Here is a 19,828-nt window from a genome sequence, read left to right on the forward strand (position 1 = left end):
CAGCGACTAGAACAAAAACAAATCTTGCTGACAAACAACGAAAAAAATCCGATTATACTTTTCAAACAGTTTTCATTGAAAGTGTTTTATTAAACTAGTTCACTCTCCGAACACATGCATCATAACATTTTCATTTTTCTTTCTCATTTCCTAGCTCATGCACTCTGTCTGATCGAATATTTTCGTATAGAAGGTAAAAAGTCAAAATTTTCTAGTCGACTTTATGCTTGTCGCAAGATAACCGTCGACTTTATGCTTGTCGCAAGATATTTTCGTATAGAAGGTAAAAAGTCAAAATTTTCTAGTCGACTTTATGCTTGTCGCAAGATTTTCATTGACGTGGTTTTTATTTGAGGTGAATTTTGATCATCGGCATTGTAATAAAGGCGTCATATGTCTGCTTGATTATCGTGTAAAGCAGGAAATGAGGCTCGAAGAATTCAATGCAGTCATTTGTTGTAAGTGTACTTGTGTCACTTGTGTTTTGTTGATACTTGAGACACGAATTTTTATTGTAAAACAGGTGTAAAATTACTTGGTAAAATTATCATACTTGGTAAAACAAATTATTTAAACGTTCACCTCAATTGCAGTATGGAAGTCATAGGTTGATCAAATCACAAGTATCGTTTTATTAACAGTATGTAAAAACTATGGCAAAGTTTTGAGAAACATTTGAGAAACATACAGCATTCATTGTGATAGGGCATTATACTATACTGACCCTTTCAAAGAAATTCTTTTTCATCATTTAAATATCTTTAGGGTATACAACAGGGGGCTGTGGATGTTTGTGGTACGTCGTAGTAAATTAAATATTTTTTTCCATGCATTTGGTTAAAAAATGAATAACTGTACTTATCTATAGCCTTATAGGATACAATGATTTGATAAACAGCTGACTGGATTTTTAAGTACAGTTATATCTAAGTTGAAAGAAATGGTGAAATAGAAGATTTTTCTGGTTTATGAATTGTAATTTTGTTTTTTCTTTGTGCTTGGCATAAACCCATGTCTACTGATATGCTTTGAAAAAAACACAGTGGGTACTTCAATAATAAATCGATCTTTTTGTATTGAACGTGATGTAAGTAAACATTTGAACGAAAACGGATATCATTTGTCATCACTCAGTTGGAGCATTGACGTCATAAGATAAATATATTTATATCTTGATATAGAAAAAGCAGAAAAACAAGTAGATCATGTGACTTCGCGAGGAAAATAAATTTCTCCGTATTTTAATATCTCATCTGTTTGTTTCATCTAAAATACGTTGAACAGGTCAACAGACGGAAAATTTTACATTTGAAATCAAAACAAATTTAATATTTGTTGTTCCTTTTCATCAATTGACTAATCTTTATCTCTGCGTAATTTCCATATTTATGTTTCATTTTTCTTTGCCACAGTCTGTAATCATTATATCAATAACTGCTCTCACTACTGACTTTTAAATCTTTCATTCCAACCTTACTGATGTGCTTGTACACAACACACTTTTCTCCACCCCATCTATCCCTACTTGTACACAACACACTTTTCTCCGCCCCATCTATCCCTACTTGTACACGCTCCTTCATTTCTTTCGCACATTCTCGATCCATTCCTGTTGATCTCATCTATAGTGTATAATCTCTTCCTTCTTTATCTGTACTTTCTGTAACCTCAATGTCCCTCTTGCATCTCTGTCGTTAATTTATGTCTTCTTTCGTGTAATTTTCTAGCTTGTCTCTACCTCTCTTTAGTAGCTAATAACTGCTTCTTATATTTATTACATAATACTACAAACCATAGTATCATCTGCAAACAAATATTTTTTAATGACGGTAAATATGTCGAAGAAAACTAATTATTCCATTGCAATAAGCTATGATGCCATCTTTCTAATTAAGCTAATTTTACTTTACTTATGTAAATATATTTTTCTTCCTTCCAAGAGTTGGTCTTATAAATGGCTTTTGTGTGCTGCTTGATAACAATATTGTCTCGATCGTCGTGTCTGTCTCTAAAGCAACAAAATAAGGTAGGCGTTTTTTTAACTTCTTTTAATCACATTCCGTTTAATTACGTGTGTTTAATCATAAAAAATTTAAATACAGACGTACTTGAAGGAAGAGTGACTATGTCCGCTAAAAGGTAAACATGGAAACATATTTAATAACGATCTCAAAATAATGGATTCTTTTAATGAAATGTTAAAATGAATTTGAGTTGACTAAACATGCTCATACTACATTTGTTACCCGTTTACAATCTACGCAATTAAAGTTTCAGACTTACAAATGGCTTTATATACTGCAAAATACGGCTCAGTTCCAAGTTGAATACAACCATTCGGGTCACATGACTGAGAACACGTACTCTGGGACCTCAGATTTTTTAACTCGTCCAAAACAGAAAATATGTTTCGTTTTGAAGTCGATATGTTCTTTAAAACGAAACATGCAACCTTCTTATCAGTTTCTCTTTGCATTGCAAAATACTCATAACCCATTTCTTGAATTTTAAAACCACATCTAAAATCATAACATGAAATTTTTGGAACTAATAACGATGACATTTTGTCTGTATATCTTCACGTTTTATGATTCATACCTACATGTTATCCTTTCATATTCAACATCAACTAATTCTTGTGTAAAAACTAAACTTTTCATTTTCACATCTTTCGTACAGTGTTTGTATTCAACATGTATAGTACATTGGTCTCCTAAGAAAGATAAATTTTAGATTATCGTCCGTTACGAATTTACATATATATATAACAATGAATAATATATTAATGTCATACCTAAGCCTTGATGTAAAATACCCAATAAAACTGCTGTCAAAATTAAAGCTGCTCCTTTTTCTTTTATGACGAGGAAGATCATTGTTTGGAATCTTTTTCTCTGGAAAGATATATTTTACGAGTAACATTACCATGACAATCTTTTTCAATTCTTTAAAATATGTCTAAGACGAGCTTTAAAATTTGTCTAAAATGTTTCAAGTGAAAATCAAGTAAAAATTTTAACTGAAAAGATTTATCGTAAATAACGACTGTCAGGCAGTTCTTAAAGTCAACATTTCGCCTTTCTGTAAAATCTATTCTATAATTTGTGTTTTGTATTTTATTTCTCTTAACATCAAGCTACTTACAGGATGAAGCGACCAGTTCGGTTTGGACAGACTTGTTCGGTTCACCTCAGACAATCAAATGAAATCTAATTTTAATGTCGAATTTTCTCTTCCCCGCTATTGCAGAACGATGGAGTGTTTACATTTTGTTTTATCTAATAATTATAACTTAAATCATATTACAACTGATTCATCTTTATAATTCATTAATGATATTAAAATTTTATCAGTACGATCTATCAAATTGATATAGCAACGAATGTCGTTTTCATTCGATGCTTTTATGCTTTTTTTACTTGTGTTAAGTATTGTTTGAACAAAACTTATTTTTTGCTTTTTCAAAGGAAGTATGAAATTTAATCATTTCACTTAACTTTGTCGTACAAAAAATTGTTTTTCACTTATAATTACGTTCACTCGGCTACTTTTTGGATAAAACTCATTCATAGTAAAAATTGAAATTTTCAAAGAGTTGCAGAATTAAATTCAAGAGTGGTTAAAAATGCCATATGTAAATACGTGAGAGAGTTTTCAACATAGTTAAAGCATTAATTTTCTTTTTACTGCTTCTAGATTTGAGAATTACAGACATGATGCAAGGCCACAAGTATTGTTTTCAAATATTGTTTACTGGAGTATGGAGGATTCGTCATGACGTTATTTAATGAAGTAATTCTTTCACTTTTTGTTCGTGAACATCATTTTTTTTGCTTCGCCATGACATTATACATAATGTGATTTCATTGGTTTAGAACGAGAATACCTTGTCGTGATTGGCTGATGGTGATGTAATGTTTGGATAAAGCATTGTTTGTGCCATGTGTGCTGGTCTCGGTGTTTTGAATAAACGAAAGTTGTATGTTAATGATGAATTATTTGTTAATTTAAAAGTGAAACTGCGTTATAATTCTTGGAAACGATGTTATCCAGTATTATTTGTTGGAGTGTTAGCTCTATGCAAGACCTTGGTTTCAAGTGCCTCAACAAAAGGTAAATGTTTGCTACCTTGAATGATTTAAATGCTGTATTCGGTGACGTTCTTATGAACATAGATTTAAGAACGAACATATAATATTGAAAACGACCTCTGGCAAAAACTAGAAATATCCATACGCAACAACAATCACGGCGCGTTGAATTTATAGAGGATAGTATTTGTGATTGTGACAAGAAATTCGTCGATTTGTTGGGCAACAAATGGCTCATGTTGAGGTAAAAATGACTATATTCTATCAGTTTCAGTTGACACAGTTACAATATTTTCTCTTGTTAATAGTTATTTGAAAGAGTTACCGCAAGAATTTCCTTAGAAATAGGTAAACAATACTTGGCAGACATAAAGGAAGCATGCAAGAAGACTGGGGCAGACTTTCATGAAGCAGCCAATGAAATATTGATTTCAGGAAACTGGAAACAAGTTGAGGAGGCTAGAGGCATTATCACCATGGTGATAAGTCACCAACTAAAGTATCAGAGTCACCAACACGATAATAGTAAACATGGTTACCTGTCTTTTGACACAAAGCCATATGTTTTGAAATATATTGAAACTTTTCAATCAAATTATTTGAGAGACATTGAAAATGAGTTTAAAGTGAAAATACAATGGAACGAACACTACAGTAATGTTCGCATGATACATCGCCCTGATTCACCCTCCACATTTATATCTGAAGGTTTTGAAAAGTTGAAGCAAATCTATCAGTATTTTTCTATTGAACTTATCAACATGGACATCAAAGTAAATGAAATGTTTAAAGATATATGGAATAGTGTGTTGTTATCTTTACCTCATGATGATCAAGGCAATGGCATTATTTATGAGTGGTTTCCTGATGAATCTGTATTGAGGTTCTTGGGAACACGTGATCTCCTGGAGAAGCTAAATATAATTATCAAAGAAAAACTAAACATCAATAAAGCCATACATCAAGAAAATGTTCAATCTATTTCACCCCATGCTCCTCCAAAAGATGTTTTATCTCATGAGACAGTTAATGGTCTTAAAGTGGTTGTTTGTCATGGTGATATTACTAAAGAAAATACTGACATCATTGTAAATGCTTGTAACAAACACCTAGACCATGCTGGTGGTGTAAGTTATGCTATTGCACAAGCAGGTGGTCGTGTAGTTAAACAGGAGTCAGATGATTTTGTCAAAAGACATGGATATGTTAAAGTAGGTGAAGTTGCAACTACATCTTCTGGTTATCTTAGCTGTAAAAATATCATACATGCTGTTGGTCCACAATGGAAAGTTGATGGCCCAGAAGAAACAAAGAAAATCTTCCATAAACTCTTTCAAAATGTTTATAAAGCTGCTTTAAAAGTAAATGCAAAATCCATGGCAATGCCCGCCATTAGTTCCGGTATCTATGGTGTCCCCAAAAACGTTTGTGCTAAAGCAACGTTTGCATTTTTGACTGAACTTGATAACCATCTTGCTTTGGACGGTAAATCTTCTTTTGAGGTTCGTTTAGTCAATATTGATGTTGAAACTGTAAACGCGTTCACTTCGGCGATGAACAAATGGAAAATGGAAATATCATCAAACGGGAAAAAAATTCAAAGAAGACATAGTTTAGATTCTTTGAAAAAGAAAGTAAATAAAACATCAAATGATTCGGGATCGTATGACGATACAACAAAAATGCCAACAATCAAAAGTTCTCTTTCTGTCTTTGACAATTCTTCAAAATTGAAAACTAAACCTGACACACATCGAAGTTCGTCTTTGGAAAAGTCGAAGAAATCTAATTTTAACGAGTATAGATCATCCTCCTCAGCATCGTCATCGTCAGGCAAACGACATGAAAACACCAAAACTACCTACATCTCTAATGATGTCCATGATACATCCTCTGATAAACATCTAAAGACCTTTGGAAATGTTCAACAGATGAACCATCGTTGTTCAACTCACGAAAAAGATCTCGGCAGAATGAGCAGTTTAACAATAAACGATCGTGGAAGTGTTGTTTCATCAAGTAAGCCTTAATGCTTCCATTTATAATAATATGTATGGTGAAATACTAGCAGATCTATTTACATCCATAATCTTCAACAACAAAGAATTATATAACTTATTTTAGATGATAAAGAGCAATGTACAATATGTCATTCACCATATGAAAACAAGTTGACTTTGAAAAAATGTGGTCATACATTTTGCAAAGATTGTATCGAGAAAGCTTTTACATATCAAAAGAAATGTCCAATATGTAATATGGCTTATGGAGTGACCGAAGGTGATCAACCTCCAGGTACAATGGAGGTTAGAAGCCATTCGTGGAGTTTGCCTGGATACGATGGTGACGGATGTTACGTCATCGATTACATCATACCCGATGGAACACAAAGCAGCAATCACCCGAACCCAGGAAAACGATTTTCTGGTACAAAACGTCGGGCATACTTACCTGCAAGTAAAGAGGGTGATAAGGTGTTGAGAATGTTGAAAAAAGCATTTGATATGAAATTAGTGTTTACAATTGGTCGATCAAATACCACTGGTCAAGATGATTGTGTTACATGGAATGATATTCACCACAAAACTAGTATCAAGGGGGGACCTACAAGGTAAAGAAGTGTAATGTAGGAAATTTCACAAAGTTCTACGTTTGTAAGACTGACCCTAATTTTATTATAGCGTTTTTTTCATTATTTTTACTTTTCAATTAAAATTTATTTCAACTATTTCATTTTTCTTTCAACTCTAGTTTTGGCTATCCTGATCCGACATATTTAAATAGAGTGACAGATGAGTTGATGGCAAAAGGAATCACGCTTGAGTAAGATTTATTTAAAAATCGTTGTTTAGACTGCTTTTTGTACGCTGTCTTTCACGAGCGACATAAACAATAACGAGAAATAAAACGAAGAGTGTTTCTCCAAGGCACAGTCTAAGGTTTAAGGAAAGAAACAAAAGAAATTTCGTCAAGTGAAGATTCCTATGTGTTCTTGCGTTAAAGGGTTAGTTGTATATGTTTAATGTCAAAGTGAAACCAGGCGTAGAAGACAAATAAGTAAACTTTGCTCTTCCGTTCTCATCCAATTTATAAACGTTTTGGTTTGGTCCAGCCCCAACCCACGTTGTTCCCATATTCCTGGAAAATCTTTACCAAGAATTGGATAACGATATTCAAAGTTTAAGAAAGTGACTCTTTGTTTCGTTTACACACCAGCGCGCATATTTTTGTGTTGTAAGCTCGTTGTGAGGTTCGTGAATTTTAACGAAGATGGCTGTGAAGATTTACTATATCAGCAGGTCCTTATTTGCTGCTCTTGTTCTCACTCAAGGCTTACTTCTATCAAAATATGTTGTGGATTATCACGATGATTCAAAATATTTCTCATTAGGAGCAATGTTTTTATTGCCACTCGTTACATTTTCGATAACAATGTGTCGTGAAACCACAAGAAATCGTCTTGGCGTTGTTTGGTTAACGTACATGTTGGTATTGGTCACTATGATTGGTTGGATATATGGTTTGCTCATTAAAGAAGATATCATTAAAAATGACATTGTTACCAACTCTACCATTATCTGCAGCGAATCCAAAAACCCTCATTCCTTCTTCGATGCGATATTTTTAAAACTGACACTTTGTTTAACACCGGGAGGCATGTTATTGTTATTAACTTCGATCCCAGATGAAAATGGTGAGCTCGAGAATCTTTGCCTTCTCTCTGTTTTGAATCTTTTTGATGGCGTAGAAATGTTGGAGGTTTTAAATGATGATGTGTGCAACAAAATACCAGAAGGATGCGAAATAGCTGTTTTAGTTGCGGCAATGTTCTACTTTCTCGTGTCATTTCTGGAGATTAGTGAGTGGAAATTTGATAAATACGACAACATAAAACAGCAAAGGAAAACAGCGAAGTCGAACGTCGTTATGCAATTCATAGTGAATTCATCCTTTCTCATTATTCGTCTGGTGGTTTGGTTGAAGTATCGCTTAGATTCGCCAATATTCATTGCAAAAAATATCATAGCTTTGATAATGGTGTTTGAGTCGTACTTCGAAGAGAAAGAATGGATCAAAAGGGCTTGACAAAATATAATAAACACTTTTTTATGCATAGAAAAATTAACTCTTAATGATATGCTTACAATGTTTAAAATAAAGATCGTCTTATAGACAAGTTCGCGTGTATTCTCTATTAAATCATTTGTAGCCTACGAAAACCTTATTAGCTAACAAGGAGGAATGAAAAAATCTGTGATTATACTAAAGATAATCAATTGTTTTGTAAATTTTGTAAATTTCTGTGCATATGGTTTGTCCAATATGGTTGGCTTTTGTGGTTGACGTTATGGAAGAGTAAGGCACTGGGAACTTTCACTACTTGGTAAGTTCCCATGGCTTTAAGTGTAAGCACTTTCTGTTTTACTGACGTGTGGCAACTTTATTTGTTTATTAAGGAGAGCTCCAAAGCTCTTTGTAACATTTCATCTTCTGTTTCATCTATTAAATATAAAATAACATTTTCTTACCATGAACTTCACACAAGACTAAATTACTTATGTAATAACTTAGTGCAGCTGAACTTGCAAGAAATAAAGATGCATGTACCTGCATTTGATGTTGAAGCTATGTTGTTTGTAGTTGATGTTGTTTCGTCAGAGTTGTTAAATCTAAAAAATCATGTTATATGATTGTCAATTTGAATTTACAGAATTGATGAATTCGCTGGAAAGATACGTACTTGGTGGCATAAAATTGTTGTCGTTTTCTTCTTACTTCATCAACATTTACTGTAACAACAAGGTAAAAAATATTTTGTGACTTTCATTTCTTTGTTTATACAAGTAATGTGTGGAATCAACAAAAGGAATGGAAACTTATGAGTTTAAAATAACCTGTTTTTGATTCTCCTACTGGTGGTTCTCTTGTGTTTGCAACAGTTTTATTTTTCCTCTTGTAGAAGTTGACTTGACTTCTGTTGGATCTACCGGAAGTAAGGTGAGCATTTGGTCTGATTCACTTTCTGGAAACTCACCACGAACAATAAAGATTGAGTAACCTATAGAGAAGGTAACATTTTTAGTGACATCATTATCTGTGACATCACACCGTATCAACAGAGCTATCCTTAATCATTGTCACATTTTACCATCATTCTGCAACTGTCTTAAAAACAATGAGAGGTATGTTTCAGATACAAGTTCAGGACCTGACGACACCGAGTTGAGGTTAAACCACTGAAACATAAACATTCATGTTGATTTCTAGGAAGATTCAAGCCTCCTAAACATGATGTTACCTGTAAGCCGAGCTTTCTTATTGTGAACCAATGTTGTTGAAGATTACAAATAAATGCCTTTTCACCACTAAATAATGAATACAGTATACATGTTTAACAATACTTTCAAATCATTGTGAGTCATTGACAATCTCAATATCTTACGCAGGGTTATGTCTGGCATTTTCAACTTCTGGATTTGAGTAAGGTATGGCAGTCAAATTCCACACAGACAATGCTCGACAAATAACCTTAAGCAGTTTGATCAATTTTATGCAAGTTATGATGATGATTCATCAATGTTTACGCAAAGACATGAAATATACCTGAATGGAAAAGAAACCACTATCATCCAGGTTTGATGATGGTTGCTACAAAAATTAATGGTAAAAATACATGGATTGTTTTATAGAGAGATGGAATTATACATGTTTAATAGAAAGTACATTCATAAACTTGGCATATTCCTCAGAGTTAATATCACCCTCTGCCATTGTGCATCTTTCTGCTTCATCTAGTTCATACGCAAGCTGGGCTAAATCAACAGCAGTAAAATATGGTCCTATGATAAAAACATATATTTTCATTAATAAGTTTGAAAATTGGTAATCCAGGCATTTAATACATAAAAGATAAAAACAGGAGAAACTTTTATCGTTTATGTATTTTCATTAATATAACCTTAATTTGTTTAACTCTAAATGAAAGTAAAGTTCAAACCTTGAAGAAGAGAGTTTAAGCAATGTTGCGCACATAATGAACCTTCTTGCTAGAGCAATGATGAACGTATATATAACATAAATATGTAGATACAGCATCATTTTTTTCAATTTTAGTCTACCTTTTCAAAGTGTATATACTCCATTTAAATAATGTAAAAATGTGAATATTGTCAAAACGATTGCTCAATCGTTGAAACGTCGTTATGGCGCATTTTGCAACGAAATTCCTTTTGTTTCCTTTCCTTTAAAAATAATCTCAATTCTGTTAAACTTTCTGTTTCATTGTTTATCTCCAACTAAATGGAAAAACGTTTCTCTCCCCCCCCGTTCAACGATTATCACGACGATGAAAGATGTTCGATGTGTAACGCGACAAAAATACATCAAAAAGTTCACAGTTCATATTTTTTTCTTATGGTTTTCACGTGTTTTTATTTTGCATAAATAAATGCTTTATAATCCTACGCTTCTTTGGCTATGGTTGCGAGAAAATTTTATATTGTTTGCATTCTTCATATGCTGAATGTTTTGTATTCACAACAAACCACAAGTGACCCTTACAATTTATCTCTTTATACGACAAATGGAAGGTATATATTGTAAACATTATGTTTATTTCAAAAAAATATTCATAGTATGTGTAACGTCTAATGAAAGTGCAACTCGTATTCTTGTTTAGAAATTTTTTACATTCTCCTGTCCTATATTTTCGTATCTAGACAATGGTGAATTGTTTAGATTCAATTATTCAATGTTTAAACGGAAAAAACAAACGAAAAGCTTCAGAATTCAGTTCTTCCAAGCTTCTTACTTTAAATAAAAGTTATCATTCAGTTGGTATGTGTTTTTCAGCAATGCTACCAAAGATCTTCCAAAAACACACCTTCCAATATCAACAACAGAAGAACCCCCAGTATCTACTGAAGTTGAACATGAAAAATCCATGGAAATCTTTTTTATGTTACTTGTTGTTGGTATGATAAAGCAATTCTAAACATATTTTGTTATTAAAATACAACACAAACTTAACAATCCATCTTCTGTGTTTCTTTATTTAGGCTTGTGTATCTTTGTCATATTCTCTCTCATCAAACACAATTTTAAATATCTACCTGAGAGTGTCGCAGTGGTTTTTTTGGGTAGTATTATTTATCTTGTTGCTCATCTAATTTGCCAGACAGTTTCAAAAAATGTTCTATAAATTGGGGAATATTTCATATTGTATGTATCTGCCTGGCGGCCTACATCTAAAGTATACATTTCTCTTTCTTATATTTAGGTGCATTGGTTGGTTTGATCACTAAATTTTTAAATCACATACATGTGGCTAATTGGATGGTATGCTTTACCATAATGATATGTACTCATTGTTGATATGTACCATTATTGAAACAAATTATTTTTTCTAGCAAGAAGAAGAGTTAGATCCGACCACATTCTTTCTCATTCTTCTTCCACCTATAATATTTGAATCGGGCTATTCTTTGCACAAGGTTTGCTGCTAAGATACTCAACAATTATGAAGTTTCAATGTAATATTATCTTATCTTATTTTAAACAGGGTAACTTTTTTGCAAATCTTGGCACTATTGTTCTGTTTGCTGTGTTTGGTACAGCTCTCTCCGCCATTGTTGTTGGAGGGGGTATCTATGTTTTGGGCAAGGTACTCATTCTTTGTTTGTTGAATATTATATGAATAATTCCTAGGAAATTTGAATCAGACACAGTTTTTTTATTTACCATTGTATTTTTAAATATTTTATATTTTTCCTAGGCTAGTATTATTTATAAACTCAGTTTGGTTGAAAGGTGAGAAAATTTCTTTTATTTATTGAGAACAAGCAACAGTACAGTTTGGAATAGATCTTTTTTATCAAATTTTGTTGTATTAAAAGGGAAATCTTCAAGGAAATATCTATTTACGTATTGATTTTCAATCTTTTCATTGACCAATTGGCTGCAAAAAATTGGTTGTTATAAAAGTATTTTGATAAAACATTTAACCCTAACTAAGGGCTTTTTAACTAGCAGTGAGTCATTAATTGTGTTTTTAACAGTTTTGCGTTTGGTTCAATGATCTCTGCAGTTGATCCTGTTGCAACTTTGGCAATATTCCATGCACTTGACGTAGATCCAACACTAAATATGTTAGTATTTGGTGAAAGTGTTCTTAATGATGCAGTTTCTATTGTGATGACAAAGTAAGCATTTTTTCATTGTGTTACTCGAGATTAGTTAAACACATGGGAGAGGCTTCAAAAATGGTGGTGCATAGAGTTTACAACCACCTGAGTGTAGATAATTTAGTACGGATAATTTTCCTTACCAATTTTTTTGTTTTTAGCAAAACTTTTCCAAATGACACACTCGTACATGTATGAAATCCTTAATCTGCTGCTAAATTGAAAGATATGTTTTTTCATTTTATTGTAGCACTGTTGTTGGTGAAGCAGGAAAAAGCTCAAGTCTACTGTCCATTTTGGGTCATTTTTTCACTATGTTTCTTGGTTCGGCATTAATTGGAATAATATTTGCTCTCATTTCTGCCCTCGTATCCTTTGCATTTCTTCACAAAACTTATCTACATTTCTGCATCCATATTCTTATTTATCATATTAGTTACCTAGCATATCTTTGTCAGTGACCAATATTTATTATCGGACAATTTTCTTAACTTTTCCCCAGTTACTTAAACATGTCCATCTAAGACGTCATCCGTCCTTGGAACTATCCTTGATTTTGATATTTTCTTATGCACCTTACGGTCTGGCCGAGGGACTTAAACTTTCAGGTTTTATAAACACTTCGTAATATTCTCTTTTATAGACTAGGATTTGTGTTTCTAGCTCATACTTTATATTATTTCAGGTATTATGGCAATACTTTTCTGTGGCATCGTTATGTCGCATTATACGCACTTGAATCTCTCATCACAAACTCAAATCACGATTCAACAAATCTTTCGTGCAATCGCATTCATGACAGGTAAGAATTGTGTTCAATTATTTCATCTTGGATCAATCATGTTTTGTAAAATGGTTATTCACTTTCACTCATTTAGAAACCTGTATCTTTGCCTATCTTGGTATGGCAATATTCTGTTTAAAACACAATTTCAAACCTGCATTTGTAGGCTGGAGTATTGTAAGTTTGTTAATCACTAAGGAATCAAAGCATGTTCATTAAAGATTTTTGAATTTTGTATTTTTTTTTTCAAGGTTCTTTGTCTTTTTGGTCGTGCCGTGAATATTTTTCCTCTCTCCATTGTTGCTAACTTATTTCGTTCTGTGAAGATCAGTCGGAAAACGCAATGTATTATGTGGTTTAGTGGTATGTACTGTATGTAGAAATAAGAGGACTTTCTCCATCCAGTTTTCTAAATGCCTGCAAAGATCTTGCAAGATTTTACACATTATCTTCTTATGATGTGCATTATCTAGCCATAATCTTACAAGATGTATTGATGATCTTAAAATTCTTACACGACGATCATAGTTTATCTTGTTGTGGTCACGGCGTAACTTTTTAGTGATGATCAAGTCTTGCATGAACAAGCATCATGCATGATCTGGCAAGTTCTTGAAAGATCTTATCAATATCTTGATAAAATCATTGGTAGCTTTAGTAAAGATCATGATAAGATCCTTTAAGATTTTATCCAAGATGCTCAGCCTGAGCTCTCACCCCTATTTATGTCGTTTTTTATTTTACTCTGTCAATAAATGTTCATTTGTCTCTCTTCAAATGTTTCAAGGTCTTCGTGGTGCTGTGGCGTTTGCATTGAGTACACAACTCCAGTTTGATGCGGAACATAGATCAGTTCTGATTACATCCACTTTAATCATTGTCCTATTCACTATTCTTGTGTTAGGTGGATCAACTCTTCCACTTCTAAAGGTACGTAGCTGCTAATCACCCTCTTTATATTCAAGATCATTTGTTTGCTTTCAAAGTTACTTTGCTTTTCGCTTCTTTATAAAGTTAAGATAATTTTCATTTATATATTTGCTCTTCTAGTGTCTTCGAGCACAAAGAAATATTCGCGATGATTATGCCTTGTCTCTAAGCAAGACTGAAGCGGAGGTATTAATTACAAACATTTGTCTTTTCAATGATCGATAGATGTTGTGCAAGTGTTGATTACTTTAGGACAAAGCTTGGGATTCGGAACAAATTACCGACGATGAATGGAAGTCTACAAAGCGGGCATTGACTGGATTTGCAAAATTAGATGCTAGATACTTTATTCCTTTCTTCACAATCAACTTTACTAGTACTGTAAGTATAATGACGGTTGATGTGATGGAAAATAAAGAACGCGTTTAAACAAAGATGTACAGCAACATATGTTATTTAAAGCAACATGTATTTCAATATGTTCCAATTTTGTTACACTTGTTTTGTGAACTTAATGATGAAGTAAAGAATGATAAATATCATTTTATGTTTACAGGTTGATCGAACAAGGTCGCCTGATACAGAAACAATAAATTTGTATCGCAGTGACGGCAGCGATGAAAGTGAACTGGAGATCAACCAAATGATTGATTCAGCACGTCTATGATTTAATGATGTCCATAATTATACCAAGGAAGAGATTTATGTATAGTTTACTGTATTACTCTGTTGTTCAATCTAAATTTTTAGTAAGATTATTGTAACAAAGATGATGTTACAATATAATAATAATTATTGCATTAATTTACATTTTGAACAGTTGAAAATTGTTCTATTGTAGAAAGAAATGATGTCTATTGTGAATAATGCTGTGAATTATGTTGTGAAGTATTGTTATAATATATTTATTGGATTGAAACAAAACGATAAAATGTAACGTGGGTTATTTTGTTGATTGTTGTTGGTACACATTCTCTTTAGGGTAACTGAAACTTTTTAATAAACTACCAACGATATTTTCAGAAAACAGTCCTTCTCAGGACTTTATTAACCTGGACGATCATCATTTAAAAACATATAACGATACTCCAGGGTTCAAACCATTTACTTTATAACGATATTTTCCTCGTTTTACATTAAAATGCTTTTTAGTACTCATCTATTAATACAATGAACTATAAGAAGATAAGAAGCAAACACACAATTTGTTTATTAGCGGCAAAACGTCTTACATATTATTTATATTTAGTTTGAAGTATTTATAAAACTAAATATTGCGTTACAATTATATCATTAACATGTTTTTTATTAATATTCTTTAAATGAAACTATTAGACTATAGGATGTTTTTCATACGCAGAAGCGCAGTCAGCCAGCAAGATTTAGTCCCATTATATAAAATTTAAGAACAATATCTTCATTTCTCTAGAAAGAGTGGAAACTTTACAGAACGTCAGTGGACTGGCTACGTCATAAGTCATAATCAAAGAGACCTTGCAAAGAACAACAATGTGAAGAACTCCTGTTTTAAAAATATCTATGCAACAAACAAAATAGACTTTCAATTGACAATTTTGGGTTTTTTCATTCTTTTGCCAGACAAATATGCTCAGGTATGGTACCACAAATGGTATCACCTGCCACAGCCTGCATGCGTGCTGACCACCTTACACACTACCACCACCTTACACCACCACCTGCGCGTATATGACGTCACTAACTACCGGCGTTCGTGAGCATCATTTACTCTAGAGAAATATGGCGGACACGAGGTTGTATGATTTGCTTGGTGTTAAACCCAATGCTTCTGACGCTGAAATTAAAAAAGTAAGATCTTTTGAACAACAGAACGGAATAAATTTTTTAATTGCGATTCAATTCATGTAAATTTCTGGCAACAAACGTCCTCCTAGATATTTTCATTCAACACTCTTTTGAATTCTAGTCGTACAGGAAATTGGCCAAAGAATATCACCCAGATAAAAATCCAGAAGAAGGAGAAAGGGTTTGTGACATAAAGTCGAAATTTCATTTGTTTCTTTCGCCAATTAACTGCTCAAGTATATCACTCTAATTTTTTTGATAGTTCAAAGAAATAAGTTTTGCCTATCAAGTTCTTTCTGACAACGAGAAACGATCTCTTTATGACAAATACGGTGAAAAGGATTACGCGAAGGAACTGGTGGCGGTGGTCAGTTTTTACTTTTTTACTTCAGATATTTGTTGACATAAAATTTGAAATTTCCATCGTCTTGTTCATTTTCTTAGAAAATTTTATTATTTCATTTAACTTTTAATGATTCTCCATGAAAACTGAAAGTGAATCTGTTTGGATGTTTTTGAATGAATAAAAACAATACTGCATAATTATTATATGAATTTATTATAAGAATTTTTACAAATATTTGAAGTATTTCCTTCAAACCATGTGGGCTATGTTTAGGCGGTTTTGAGGACATCTTCTCAAATATCTTTGGTGGAGGCAGTCCTTTTGGTAAATAAATGTTAAAATTATATTTTTTCCTCATAGAAGTGTATGCTATTTAGAAATCAGTATTAAAAAAGTGTTTGCCCTGCTGTAATTTTTGATAGATTAGTGTATGCATGTCTGTAATTTGTGTATAAATTGTTTTATTCTTGTAGAGGTTATTGACATAAAAAAGTTTCTAGCTTAGTTATATAATTTTTAAAAATTTTATGTTTATTTCAGGTGGTTTTAGTGGATTTGGTGGTTTTGGTGGCGGCTTTGCTGGTCGACAAAGACGACGAAGAGGAGAAGACTTAGTTCATCCACTAAAGTAAACAAAACTACGTACCTAGTGTTTTTTTAATTTTTCTTATGTTTCACTTATGTATTCTTTGTCATTTTAGAGTGAGTTTGGAAGATCTTTATTTGGGAAAGACAAGTAAATTACAGTTGTCAAAGAATATTATCTGCCCACAATGTAAAGGGTATTTACAAATGATATTTTATAAATAATATTCTATATTCTATAATATATTTTGTAAATAATAGAGTTTTATCATTTATGTATGGTTTGAAATGTTATGATTAGTGCTGGTGGTAAGGCTGGTGCTGTGAAAAAATGTAATGTTTGTGATGGTCGTGGAATTAAGGTTACCATACGACAAATTGGTCCAGGAATGGTCCAACAGATGCAATCTGCTTGTAATATTTGTAGTGGCAAAGGTATGTATATAAACATTTATAGATATGGTTGTAAAGATATGGTTATGATTGTAAGGATATAGTTATGGTTGTAAGGATATAGCTATGGTTGTAAAGGATATAGCTATGGTTGTAAGGATATAGCTATGGTTGTAAGGATATATCTATGGTTGTAAGGATATATCTATGGTTGTAAGGATATATCTATGGTTGTAAGGATATAGCTATGGTTGTAAGGATATAGCTATGGTTGTAAGGATATAGCTATGGTTGTAAGGATATAGCTATGGTTGTAAGGATATAGCTATGGTTGTAAGGATATAGCTATGGTTGTAAGGATATAGCTATGGTTGTAGATACATAGATGACTCTGATGTGTTGGTTTTAGGTGAGGTGATAAATGAAAAAGATAAATGCAAAAAATGTAATGGTAAAAAAACTACTAAAACAACAAAAGTTTTGGAGGTAAGAATTTTTTTTCATTTTTGAACTAAGACATAAATGCTGTATTTTAACTTTAAATGAGTTGCTATATGTCAACTTGTGTTTGTCAAAGTATCAAATGAGAGACATTTAATCTCTTTATTCAGTTCATTGTTCACTTTCTTGTTTTAGATGTTTTGAAACAACTACAGCTTCTGTGTGTTTATGGTTGATCATTTATGCAAATTTTCAATGTTAATTTTTTCTTCTTGAGGTTCATGTTGATAAAGGAATGAAAGACAATCAAAAAATAACATTTGCTGGTGAAGGTGACCAAGAGGTTTGTGCTTTTTCTGTACTTCATGTTGTTTCAACATTAAAGGATAGTGTTTAATATTGTTTCATGTTTTCCATAGCCTGGTATTGAGGCAGGAGATGTAATAATTATCTTACAACAGAAAGAACATGATACTTTCAAGAGAAATGGGAATGACCTGTATTTAGAGAAAGATATTACACTCACTGAGGCTTTATGTGGTTTCGACATGGTTGTACAACAACTTGATGGACGTCATCTTCTTATACGCTCAGAACCAGGTTATGTTATTGAACCTGGGTGTGTACGGGGAGTACCTGAGGAGGGTATGCCCATATATAGGAGGTCAACAACATCTGGAAATCTTTACATTAAATTTAATGTAATATTTCCTGAAAACAATTTTATTGAGCAAGAAAAATTAGTGGTGAGTTGACCGACTTTTGTTAAGTACAGAACATAATTTTTGTTTTTTTTAACTATGTTTCACTTATATCTTCAAAATAAATGATGTTAAAAAATCACATTTCACGAGCAACTCTTGCAGAAATATTTGATATTTCTAGGAACTTGAAAAACTTCTTCCACCACGAAGTGCTCGCCCAGAAATAAATGATGATTTTGAGGAAGTCGAGCTGCAAGATATTATGGAAGATGATACGCCTTCCAATGGTCGACGACGTCAAGTGTATGAAGATGGTAGTGATGATGAAGGTTCAGGACAAGGTGCAAGGGTACAATGTGCACATCAATAAATAACTGCAAGTATTTACCTTATTATGATAGAAAAACAACACTTTCTTTCATCTTATTGAAATTTCTAATTTGATGAAGTCTATGTTGTACCTCCATTGCTGTTGAATAGTCATTTTTTTTCTGTTGTCATGGTTTCTGCTTGTTGCTTGTACTTCAATGGCCTTGCTTTGTTAGATTAGTTACATTAGCATGCATTTAAAACTCTGTCATTTCTGACCTTACTCAATGTATAGTGCTGGAGTCCTTAAGTTATAATGAGAAATGTTCAGACATCATATGCTCTGAGTCTGAATAAGTAATATGGTCATTATGAATTGAATGCTTTTATGATGTATTAAAAAATTTGACAATATTAGCCATGAAAATGTTGATAAAAAACAGGGGGGAGTTCTGTGTTTTACAAATTCTTAATGCAATTTCTAACAATAATGTCAGACATAACTTACATAGTACTATAAAACTAAAGGTATGATTATTGATCATTTGTGCACATCTGTACAAAACACAGAATTATTAATGAGAATAGGTATAGGATGGGCTCTCTTATTTTATACTTAGTAAAATGGAGGAAGAGGGCAAATGAAAACACTTATTGACAAATGTTGTTGCTACTATTTAGGTTTCAAGCATGTTCAACTTTAACTAAAGCCACTTTAATTTAAAGCATTTTATTAAGTTATGTTTTGTGTGCCATATGTTGTGTCATATTATTTAAGAAATCTTTTTAATGCCAAGTATGATACTCCCTCCCTCCTCTCTTCTACCCTCCATCTCTCTCCTCTACTACCCTCCCTCCCTCTCCTCTACTACCCTCCCCTCTCTCCTCTACTGCCCTCCCATCTCCTCTCTCCTCTACTACCCTCCCATTTCCCCTCTCCATCAGAACCCTCCCCTTCCCCCTCCAAAACTTTTTATTTTTACAACCAGTTTCGTGTACAGTGTGTTTCAAAAAGACTGCACATCTTTGAAATCAGCCGACATTTAGAATTTTCACGATTCATTAGTAATTGATCTCCAGGGATGCGTAAACGTAATTAAACTGAGTTTCTTCCTGAGATTTTCAATATGTAGTTGCTGTAATATAAAAGTTTTTCATTGTATTTTTTTGCGTTTACGCATCCTTGGGGACAATTACTGCTGAATTATGCAAGCTCTAAATGTCGGCTGAATTCAAAA

At 32.7% G+C, this 19,828-nt stretch overlaps 6 protein-coding genes and 1 long non-coding RNA gene across 9 annotated transcripts; 5 read left to right on the forward strand and 2 right to left on the reverse strand.

Annotated features, from left to right (window-relative positions):
- Positions 1-1,799: 1,799 nt before the first annotated feature.
- LOC124437357 lies at positions 1,800-3,316 on the reverse strand. The gene is made up of 6 exons (XM_046987334.1): positions 3,145-3,316; positions 2,795-2,894; positions 2,599-2,713; positions 2,284-2,519; positions 2,109-2,132; positions 1,800-2,008 (listed from the first exon to the last, which is right to left on the reverse strand). Exons 2-6 carry the CDS (start codon positions 2,874-2,876, stop codon positions 1,911-1,913), a joined length of 555 nt encoding a protein of 184 aa, XP_046843290.1. The 5' UTR covers positions 2,877-2,894; positions 3,145-3,316; the 3' UTR covers positions 1,800-1,910.
- A 559-nt stretch (positions 3,317-3,875) lies between these two features.
- LOC124436442 lies at positions 3,876-7,137 on the forward strand. Of its 3 annotated transcripts, XM_046986373.1 has the most exons (5): positions 3,876-4,113; positions 4,176-4,335; positions 4,400-6,110; positions 6,216-6,702; positions 6,843-7,137. In XM_046986373.1, the coding sequence occupies exons 2-5, from the start codon at positions 4,321-4,323 to the stop codon at positions 6,916-6,918; spliced, it is 2,289 nt and encodes a 762-aa protein (XP_046842329.1). In that variant the 5' UTR covers positions 3,876-4,113; positions 4,176-4,320; the 3' UTR covers positions 6,919-7,137. The 3 variants fall into 3 exon arrangements, with proteins under 3 accessions (XP_046842329.1, XP_046842328.1, XP_046842330.1); XM_046986372.1 differs by having other exon boundaries at positions 3,876-4,335; XM_046986374.1 differs by lacking the exon at positions 4,176-4,335.
- Positions 7,138-7,361: 224 nt separating this feature from the next.
- On the forward strand, positions 7,362-8,268 carry LOC124436445. Its single transcript, XM_046986376.1, has one exon. The coding sequence runs from the start codon at positions 7,362-7,364 to the stop codon at positions 8,175-8,177; it is 816 nt and encodes a 271-aa protein (XP_046842332.1). The 3' UTR covers positions 8,178-8,268.
- A 1-nt stretch (position 8,269) lies between these two features.
- LOC124436446 (ataxin-3-like) lies at positions 8,270-10,376 on the reverse strand. Its single transcript, XM_046986377.1, has 11 exons — positions 10,211-10,376; positions 10,090-10,138; positions 9,816-9,931; positions 9,696-9,740; positions 9,535-9,620; positions 9,391-9,457; positions 9,241-9,328; positions 8,987-9,150; positions 8,833-8,881; positions 8,700-8,761; positions 8,270-8,591 (listed from the first exon to the last, which is right to left on the reverse strand). The coding sequence occupies exons 1-8, from the start codon at positions 10,232-10,234 to the stop codon at positions 9,002-9,004; spliced, it is 624 nt and encodes a 207-aa protein (XP_046842333.1). The 5' UTR covers positions 10,235-10,376; the 3' UTR covers positions 8,270-8,591; positions 8,700-8,761; positions 8,833-8,881; positions 8,987-9,001.
- On the forward strand, positions 9,078-10,315 carry LOC124436447. Its single transcript, XR_006945354.1, has 2 exons — positions 9,078-9,161; positions 9,539-10,315. It is a non-coding gene; the product is annotated as an uncharacterized LOC124436447 (long non-coding RNA).
- A 32-nt stretch (positions 10,377-10,408) lies between the features above and the next one.
- On the forward strand, positions 10,409-14,925 carry LOC124436443 (sodium/hydrogen exchanger 8-like). Its single transcript, XM_046986375.1, has 17 exons — positions 10,409-10,681; positions 10,944-11,065; positions 11,150-11,230; positions 11,371-11,429; positions 11,501-11,584; positions 11,653-11,754; positions 11,866-11,900; positions 12,149-12,292; positions 12,525-12,642; positions 12,777-12,882; positions 12,960-13,076; positions 13,153-13,235; positions 13,310-13,421; positions 13,846-13,988; positions 14,109-14,174; positions 14,241-14,369; positions 14,545-14,925. The coding sequence occupies exons 1-17, from the start codon at positions 10,569-10,571 to the stop codon at positions 14,653-14,655; spliced, it is 1,725 nt and encodes a 574-aa protein (XP_046842331.1). The 5' UTR covers positions 10,409-10,568; the 3' UTR covers positions 14,656-14,925.
- Positions 14,926-15,720: 795 nt separating this feature from the next.
- LOC124436819 (dnaJ homolog subfamily A member 2-like) lies at positions 15,721-19,007 on the forward strand. Its single transcript, XM_046986791.1, is given in 12 exon segments — positions 15,721-15,815; positions 15,934-15,993; positions 16,075-16,147; positions 16,150-16,179; positions 16,432-16,482; positions 16,699-16,786; positions 16,860-16,940; positions 17,045-17,178; positions 17,546-17,622; positions 17,855-17,920; positions 17,997-18,323; positions 18,463-19,007. Coding segments are annotated over 12 exon segments (1,245 nt in total). The 5' UTR covers positions 15,721-15,746; the 3' UTR covers positions 18,652-19,007.
- Positions 19,008-19,828: the final 821 nt, after the last annotated feature.

This window comes from Xenia sp. Carnegie-2017, unplaced genomic scaffold, assembly GCF_021976095.1.
Source record: "Xenia sp. Carnegie-2017 unplaced genomic scaffold, XeniaSp_v1 HiC_scaffold_16, whole genome shotgun sequence".
Lineage (NCBI taxonomy): Eukaryota > Metazoa > Cnidaria > Anthozoa > Malacalcyonacea > Xeniidae > Xenia > Xenia sp. Carnegie-2017.